Genomic DNA, 10,091 nt, shown 5'->3' with positions numbered 1-10,091 from the left:
AAGTCTGGGCTATTGGCTGATCGCCATGTCAATCTGTGAGTCCTGTCTGGATTTCCACATTTGGAAAGCCAGGCAGGAAGTTTTGACCTGGGCAGCCTTTCCAAAACCTGGCTATATATAAATACAGTATATATATATATATATATATATATATATATATATATATATATATATATATATATATATATATACATACATACATACACACACATCAATATATATAATTTCTGTTTTCATAATGATTACTAGCCTATAAAAATAAATCGCTTAACCCTGTCTATAATCACATTTTAAAGAATGATAGATTGCTAAGTCTTACACAGTTCAAGGTTCATCCTTTATTTACTTAAAAATTAAAAAAATAAATATTTCATTATTCAATGGTGAAATGCATCTGAATTACTTACAAAATAATGTACTTGACTGGAATACCTTCAAAGACGTATTAGGTACGATTTAAAGAAAGATGACTTGTATTGTTCTTGGACAGTAAAATTCACCTACTGTATATTTTAGAAAGGCATTGAGGTTTTCCGGCAATAAATTAGAACTAAACTTCGTTCTAATGATATTCAAACCGTTACCCATTTCCACCCCAGTCTTTTTATTTATAACTTGATACTATACCACAGTGCTAATGTCATCAGCTTCGTCAGGTTTTTTTTGCCTGCTTGGCAGGGATTTCAAGTATTCAAGATGCCTGCGTGCATCCTCCTGATTTTGCCTTACATAGTATACCACATAGGATATCACCATGGTGAACCAGCCAAACATAGTGACCAACATGGCATAATCAGTAGTCTTTTTTGGAAGTTTGCAAAGGTCTGCATGATTAGCATGTGTAAAGAAAGCCCGTCCGGCATGTTCAGCCAGTACAGAAGTTTTGCAGATTACATTACTAGCTGTGTCATGGTTTAAAGACATGCTCCTCAGAACTTGCTGTAGAGTACAGTCGCAATGCCACGGGTTGTTTGCAATCCTGGCCCTTCCTTTCAAGTTACTGAAGGCGTTCTTATGAACACTCTGAATCTGATTGTCTGACAGGTCCAAAGTTTGCAGGGTTTCCGCGACACCTTTTAAAGAGTGCTCATCTATAAATTCAATTCCATTCTTTGATAAGTTGAGAACTTTAAGTTGATGGAGATCCTTAAAAACTTCATTAGGGATTGAGGTTATTTGATTGGAGTCAAGGTAGAGTAAAACTGTTTCAGGGGGAAGGTCTCTAGGTATTTCCTTGAGATTCGCGTTACTACAACTGACATTTAAGCCTCCTGTATGAGAGCAAATACAGCCTTTGGGACACATACTGGCAGAATGAAAGCACAGTATCATTAGAACAAAGCTTTGTAAGAGCAGACACATGGAGAGGGAGCGTGTTAGCCACAGGTCTACCAAATTCATGCTTAGATGTCAGCATAATAACATGGCTACTCCTCATTTACCCAAAAGAAGTAATCAAGGACTCTTCGGAGGAAATCCATGGCATCATTTTCTGTAATAGTCTTCTGAATTGATATACATCAGTTCCACATTAGAGACCTGTTTTTATGAGAAAAAAGACAAATATTACTTTTATATTTTTGTTCCATTTTTCTTGTAGCAATTATTATTTATAACTCTAGAAATAGATATGTTTAATCTACATCTAATAGGTTAATATCGGTCACAAAAATGAATATTTTTTTTAAATACATTCAAGAAAAAGTAAAAATATACGACAGGCACATTTATCATCGGTACACAACAGATGAAAAATGGCAAATGTAAGATTTATACACTAGTTTGATTGATCAGCACTATATTCTGGAGAAGAAAACAGAAGAGCATATACTACATCATCTTTGTCTATTTAGTCATCTACAAGTGCTGTAGATTTATTTGTAAAACAACCAGGTATGATGGTGCTGCTTGCAATGTGTCATATGTGATATATTCTCATCATCTTATCATAGTAAGTAATGTTTCGGGGTTAGAAATGTTTTTTCTGTGCTGGAATGAGATGAATGACTTAAAAACCGCAAGTATGGATATACTTTTATTTTAATGTAAATCCCATTTCAATTGGAATTGAATTTAATTGAATGTTCACGTAAATTAAAAGTCACTAAGTACATTAACCAATTATAACCCATAGACACAAGAAGATGTTTGCTTTTTAAATGCTACCTGCTGGTTGACTGGTGATTGGTAGCTATATGTAATTACACTTATTGAAAACTTTGCACCTTTTCTTATATAACCCCCATGAAATGCATTTTATTATGTTTATTCCCCTACCCCAACATGTTACTGAATACCACCAAAAAAATGAAGCCACATTGAGTGCTCTTTTAATACCTTTATGGCAGCAGTTCAAAACCATTTACCTCTATGACCATGTATCTTAAACAATGTATATTTGCACTGATTCAGTGGTTTAATAGTCAATTGCAATATGGTGACTGTGTTGCCTGTTTAAAAATACCAGAGAACCTCTTAGCACTGCATTGCCTGTTGCTAGTCAACATTAGCCTACAGAGGGCAGAATTTATTTTACTGCTTCATTAAGGAGATGGAATCCCATTAAGAAAACCCAAATTCTTTTTTAAATGTATCTTTGTAGATAAATTGGATATTACGATACAGATTAAGCCCCTTTATCCAAAATATAATTCATATCCAGTATCATTCCAAGGAACAGTATCTGTAAATGATCTGTACTTTAAAATAAATAAATACATTGCATTCTTTTCTGGTTACTCTTCTGGTTACTGTTTGTGTAAGTGGAAAAAAACTAATTGCAGTCATTATTTTACATATGTATATATATATATATATATATATATATATATATATATATATATATCCATATCCATACATCCAAAGAAGATCAGCACTCTCAGGGCTTAAAAATATGAAAAAGGTTTTATTGAAAATAACAGCATAGGACTATATATAATATAATAATATAAATAGGCCTATTACAGAGTTCAGCTATAATGGTTGGTTTAGTTCGAGAGTTTGCATATTGTTGATTGAAAGAGCACTATCTATTGTTTTTAATAGTTACTGTTTGATTGATACTTGATATAGGCAAGCAACATAGTCGCTTCTATTGATTGATGTTCACATATGCAGGACATGAAAACTTTATACAGGTATGGGACCTGTTATCCAGAATGCTTGGGACCTGAGGTTTTCCGTATAACGGATCTTTCCGTAATTTGGGTCTTCATGCCTTAAGTCTAGTAGAAATTCATTTAAATATTAAATAAATCCAATAGGCTGATTTTTCTTCCAGTAAGGATTAATTTTATCTTAGTTGGGATCAAGTACAAGCTACTGTTTTATTATTACAGAGAAAAAGGAAGTCGTTTTTAAAAATTTGGATTAGTTGGATAAAATGGAGTCTATGGGAGACAGCCATTCCGTAATTCGGAGCTTTCTGGATATCGGGTTTCCGGATAAGGGATCCTATACCTGTACTTAATGAACACATTATATATACAGTATATATCATTCTTATCTATTGTTCAAGCTCTGAACCATTGCACAACATCATAGCAATCAATTATCAAACTGCCTAGTCATAGCAAAAATGAAACCAAATCATTATTTGGTGAGGAGCTAAAGGTCCAAGTAAGGTTTCTCTTATTATCATTCCGCTATATGGAATGCATCTTTGCAGAATATAATTCAGCACACTTTGAGAAAAACAAAAGATTGCTAATAATGCATTTAACCAAGGGAAAATGTGTTTGATAACTGTGGAACATGTGGAAAGTAAACAAAACTGGAGAAATGAATTACTGTCATCACTCTAAGGCAATTATGGTGAAGAAACATTTGGAAGCACTAGAAAATCCATATGGCTGCTTCATGACCAAGCTATTTTTGCACTTGGCACTACTGTATGTACAGAATAACAACTTCAAGTTATTTGTTTCCTTTTTTCCCCTTAATCTTCAAACAATTTCAAGAGCTAGTACTGAAAAATAAACAAAGAAAAATCTAAAAACCTTGCCTGGTGCATTAAGTTTCCAGACCAAGATGGCCTGGAGCAGCAGTCATTAAGTACTATCGGTTTGGGCAATAATCCTGTAAATGATATGTTTCGCACTTCTATGGAGGGTCATCAGAAAACACTGGAAGCACACAATGTGGCTGTTGCCCTTCACATGTAATTTGAGGGTTAACACTAGCCAAGTCTTGTCAAGCCCATTGTGTGCTGCTTATATTTATTATAGATAAATTCCTTATCAGAAAAAAAAACCAAGATTTTGTATGCTTTGACCACTTGCAACGTTACATAGCCATCTTCATTTTGACACTAACACAAGTAGCAGTCAATGGAACAGATTAATGCCTATTCAAAGCAAATAATCTGTCTTGCATAAAAAAGGACATTAACTCAAGGGATGAAAACATAATTATGCCTCTTTATAGGTCCCTGGTGAGGCCTCATCTGGAGTATGCAGTGCAGTTTTGGACTCCAGTCCTTAAGAGGGATATAAATGAGCTGGAGAGAGTGCAGAGACTAAGTGCAACTAAATTGGTTAGAGGGACGGAAGACTTAAATTATGAGGGTAGACTGTCAAGGTTGGAGTTGTTTTCTCTGGAGCCAATTTAGGTCGCACTCACTTATCTGCACACTTAATTCCTGGGTGCACTTTCCCTTGTGTTCTTCCTGTAGGCTCGAAACTTTGCTTTGTCTTTGTTGTCCTGCTTATGAAAAAGGCGTTTTTTATTCTGGAGTACTGCCCATCTGAATTCCTAACAGTTGTTTTCTCTGGAAAAAAGGCTCTTGCGAGGGGACATGATTACACTTTACAAGTACATTAGAGGACATTATAGACAAAGGGGACCTTTTCACCCATAAAGTGGATCGCCGTACCAGAGGCCACCCATTCAGACTAGAAGAGAAGAACTTTCATTTGAAGCAACGTAGGGGGTTCTTCACAGTCAGGACAGTGAGGTTGTGGAATGCACTGCCGGGTGATGTTGTGATGGCTGATTCAGTTAATGCCTTTAAGAATAGCTTGGATGATTTCTTGGACAGACATAATATCAAAGGCTATTGTGATACTAAACTCTATATTTAGTATAGATGTGGGTATATAGAATTTATGTGAAAGCATGGAGGGGTGTGCTGGGTTTTTATTTGGAGGGGTTGAACTTGATGGACTTTGTCTTTTCTCAACCTGATTTAACTATGTAACTATGGAACAGATTAATGCCTATACCATGGTCCACAACTAAAAAGCAAAATAATGAATACTCTGACAAAATATATAAAATACAGTAAAAAAGACAAAGTTTGACCTGGTCCAGAGACCAGCATCAATTGCAAATAAAAGGGGCTTGCACACTCAAAAATATATTAATTAACTATTCCACACAATGGTATTATTAAAAATGTTTTTTATGTAGTATAAATGTATAACAAACAGTACTCTGTACAATCAGTATACATAAAGCATTTTACATGCTGAAAAAAGGATTTTTTTTATATTTACATACTATTTTTACATTTACATACCACCAAAGTGTGATTCGAATGCCAAGTTGTACAAGTGAGCAGACACCCTTGCCAGAAAATGAGAATCACCCCGACGTTTTGGAGAAAAAGCCTTTATCAAGGGGAATAAAAAGCTAACAAAATAATGAATACTTGGACCAAATGGACTTGAAAGGACATTTATACAGTAGTACTGTTGTACACTTGGATTCCACACTCGGATCTTTACACTTTGGACTATTTATCAACATGCTTCTATAGCATTGGATTGTGATTCTCTATATGATATGTGGTGGAGGCGAATTAACTACGTCACTTCCTGTGTGGACCTTTAAATCTCTGTTAGTTGACTAATGTATTACACTTGACAAAGAGCGTTACGCTCGAAACATGCTGTGCCAATAAAAGCACTAGCAGCTAGTTCTTCTCTATTTCTCCATTTATTAGCATATTGCACCACAAGTGGGGTGCCTTAAGAAGCAAGGGGATATCTATTCCCTCCATTTTTTGACTTTTTTCTGTTTCTGTTTATAAGCTTCAGCCTCCAAGAAGACCTCAAGTCACAAAACATAAGACAGCACCAACAGGCCCTATACTTTAACCCTATTTTCAGTTAAAGCACTGAAAATGGTTAACACTTGAAAATCTGCAAGACTTGATGGAGTACCATCATGAGTTCGAAAAACCAGTGCAATTGGTCAGATTCTACAATGACATCTTTAATGCTTCTCTAAGGTAATTCTTAGTACCCTGCTGTTTTTCGATGCTACTCACAAAGAAACCAAAGATCAATGAGCCTTGAAAATCTGGTATCCTAATTCACCAAACCCATCATTCTCTGAACCCACTTCAAAAACTGACCAAACAGATCTACAGAAGATGCAGTCACTCTAACATCAAATTTCACACTACACATTGACAAGCCTGACACATATGTTTTCTATATCTTAGTTATACAATCAACATTATAAATCCTACAAAACGTATAAATCTTGTCCAACCTGCTTTACAATTCATTTTAGACTTCCCTCACTAATGGATTATGATAGGGTGATCACTCTTCTTCCACAATGTCCACCGGGACACAGAGATGCTAAGTCCAATGACAACATGGGACTTTGCATCTCTGTCTCCTGACAACAATTGCAAGTTCAAAACACATTACAATGTTGGGTCTCATCTAGAATCATGATAAATACAAGGAACAAGTATTACATATCATGTAATGCAGCAAAAACCATGGTCTGGTTCTTAACACCCCAAAAATAAAAGAACTGATATTAAGAAACACTAAATTAAGCATTACATTTTACAAACTGTAGGCAAGATAATTGAGTGTGGACACTATTAAGTTCTTAGGCCTCTAGATATTCAGATCATAAAGTTGGAATGTCAACACCAAAGTTCATCTCAAATCTCATCAAAGCCTTCATCTCCTAAGGACTAAATCAGTTTGGAGTTAATAAGAAGGCTATAACTATATCATACAGACCTAATGTTGAAAGCATTCTTGCTAGCAATATAACCATGTGGCATGTCAGTACCACAGGACCAAGTATTCTTTCCAAAGAATCATTAGAACTGTGGAGTACCACTAACAACTGTGTTCCATCGCTATCTAATCTTGAAAAAAAAAAAATGATTATAAGAGAATTATTGCCTTAACAAATGAACCTTCCCATCTAGGATATGGTTTATTCAAATGGCACAAACGGCAATTCTCTCTCTGGTACAGAAGTCCAGAAAGTTTACAAGTTTCATTCAAAGAGCAGTAAATGCTGATTATTCTTGACAGTAGTATCAATCAATCACTTCATCCTGGTCTCATATCTCTCCTTTACTTTCACATCCCTTAGCTGCCCCTCTGTCTCTGCTCCTGTCTGCATAGCACTGTCTGTTATTCTAATTCCAAAGAATGTCTGTTATTCCGCTGATCAAAGTCTGTAATCACCATTTTATGCAAGTACTTGGTTATGTTATTACTTGATGTTTATAACTTTTACTTGTATTAATGTAAATCTAGCTGTTAGTGATGGGCGAATTTGCGCCGTTTCGCTTCGCCGAAAAATTTGCCAATTTCGCGCGAAATTCGCGAAAAATTCGCAAAACTGCGCCGGCGTCTCGTTTTTTGACGCCTGCGTCCGTTTTTCGGAAAAAATTTTTTGACGCCGGCGAATTTTTACCGCAAATTTTCGCGGGCGTTTCGTGAATTTATTCGCTCGGCGCGAATCGCGCAAATTCGCCGCAAATTCGCTCCTGGCGAATAAATTCGCCCATCACTACTAGCTGTGTCTTACTGTATCTAGCTTAGCTACATTAAAAAAAATCCTAAATGGTGAGATACATTTTTACTTGACTTATTTAAAACAGGACATGCATAAAATTATCATTCTGCATGATTAACTGGCATTGAGTCTCCCACCTTAAATTCTTTAGTCTTGCTTTTTTAATGTCATCTATTCATGACTTTTCCATCAACCACTCTAGTCTTTCAACGGAATCCACTCCTTTCGAGAAACATTCATTCACTTTAAAACCTGCAAAGGGTTTCTCATGAGGATGGGTTTTGAGACAGCAGGCACAAGTGGCAGAAATCAAAATGCTGGAAGATGAAGTTTTTCTTTAGTTTTAGACAGTTTTAGACTGCTATTGCCAGGGGCGTAACTACAGAGGAAGCAGACCCTGTGGCTGCAGGGGGTCCCAGGAGGTATGGGGCCCATGAGGCCATAATTCATATACAATTTCAATAAAAATTGGTAAAATGTCAACCTCTAGACATTTTGGGGGCCTGAATATAATTTGCTGTAGGGCCCAGTAATATCTAGTTACGCCACTGGCTATTGGCAAACTTTTGGAACAGCTCTCTTTAAAGAAAGGTGTTAGCGATCTGATATGTCTATGCACTTTTGTATGACCAGATACCTAGGGCTGAGACTGTGACTGAAAATGTTTAGTCTAGATAAAAAATCTGAGATGGAATTCCTCAAAGAATCAATCTTTAGCATAGTCCACATAGTCCAAATGCACATGGGTAATTTTCCATTTACGGTACCAGAGAATACCCAATCCCAAGCATAAGGGTCAGTGGACTGGGTCTTCTTTCATCTGAGAAAACAAAAAATGTACCGTAGCCTGAGGAAGAGAGTCCCATACATAAACATTATTATTATTATTGTAAGGTTTTACCAAGTGGTTTCAAATTCATATTCCAAGGGGCAAATTTACTTACCTTCGAAGTTGCGCCAGCGTTGGCTTCACCGCACTTCGCCAGGTGCAGATATACCAGGGCTGCGCAAATTCACAAAGATCCGAAGTTGCGCACAAGTTACTGATCGTTTGCGAAGTTGCGCTAGCGATGTTACGATCAGAGGTTCGAAGTTACGCTAGCAATGGCAAATTTGCATATGGCGTGCAGATTGACTTTATTCTGAAGTTATTTGCTTTGTTGTTAAGCTATAGTTATCATTAGAAATTGTGTGAACACATTCATAATAGTCTGAAGTTTTACTGAACTGGTATTGCTCTTTGCTTCTGTTTGTCTTACACTATTAAACATGATATAGAACATAGGTATGTCAAACTTTGGGGCTCAATTACAAGTCCATAAAGGATAAGGAAATCAGGAAAACACTATGTATGTGTGTGGGGGGAGTTCAAGTTGTTGGACACACTCCAGTAAATATGGTTGCTAACCTTGGAACCCAGGCTGGGCCCAGAGTTCTTTTATTATGAATCTTACATCTTCTACCATTTTGTTCAAGGATTCCTTGCGGCATGCACAATATAATATCCTTGCAAGTTGGTGCATGCCCAGTATACTGGCATAGGAAATTTGATGAAACCAAGCATCTAGCCCCAGTCCTTGTCCTTTAAGCTCCGGGCAGTGTTTTTGCCAAGATTTGGTACAAATAAATCATGTTTGCTCTCCTGGGAACATCAGTAGATTCAATCTTAAATATCTTTACAATTTAAAGACTATTATGAATGTGTTTCAATTTCTGATAACTATAGCTTAACAATACAGCAAATACCTTCAGAATAAAGTCAATCTTTATCTCTAATAACTAAATGCAACATTGAGTAAGTAAAATCCAGGATAACGGTGATGTATTATTCTAGTTATAATTCACAAAACAGTTGTAATCAGTAAATTTGAAATGGTCACATTACAGAAGGAATAATAAAATCCCTGCACAGACCCTCTACCTGTGGAAGGCATAGATGACATTGTTTACATCATTTAGCATGGAAAAGACTGGGGTTTGGTCATACATAAGAGAGAATGTCAAACTACACTGCAATACTTACACATGTATAATACTTCCCAAACACTGGGAACCTTATATAACAATCATTAACAGGATTGCACAGAAGTGATAGGGTCCATTTAAGCAGCATAATAATAATTGTTATGCAAAGGACTTCTTGAGACTGAAGTAAAGGGAACTATATTTAAGCAGAAATAGAGACAAAAATAAAAGGTTATGCTTTGAAGTGAGAGACATTAGTAAAAGTGCAGATTAAGTGCCAAGTGGTTCTTATCTAGGGAGAACAAGAGGAAAACTTAACTATTCAGAAGAGCAGTCAGTACAAT

General features: G+C 36.1%; 1 protein-coding gene across 1 annotated transcript in view; it reads right to left on the bottom strand.

The window, feature by feature from the left end:
- Positions 1 to 204: 204 nt before the first annotated feature.
- Positions 205 to 10,091, bottom strand: part of lrrc3b.L (leucine rich repeat containing 3B L homeolog) — an 81,316-nt gene continuing 71,429 nt past the window's right edge. Inside the window, exon 2 of the mRNA XM_018267463.2 lies at positions 205 to 1,539. Within this exon, the coding sequence (XP_018122952.1) occupies positions 622 to 1,401 (780 nt within the window). The 5' untranslated portion in view covers positions 1,402 to 1,539 and the 3' untranslated portion in view covers positions 205 to 621. The remainder of the gene's footprint in view (positions 1,540 to 10,091) is intronic.

Source organism: Xenopus laevis, chromosome 6L, assembly GCF_017654675.1.
Source record: "Xenopus laevis strain J_2021 chromosome 6L, Xenopus_laevis_v10.1, whole genome shotgun sequence".
Taxonomy (NCBI): Eukaryota; Metazoa; Chordata; class Amphibia; order Anura; family Pipidae; genus Xenopus; species Xenopus laevis.
This window is presented reverse-complemented; position numbering and strand designations above follow the sequence as displayed.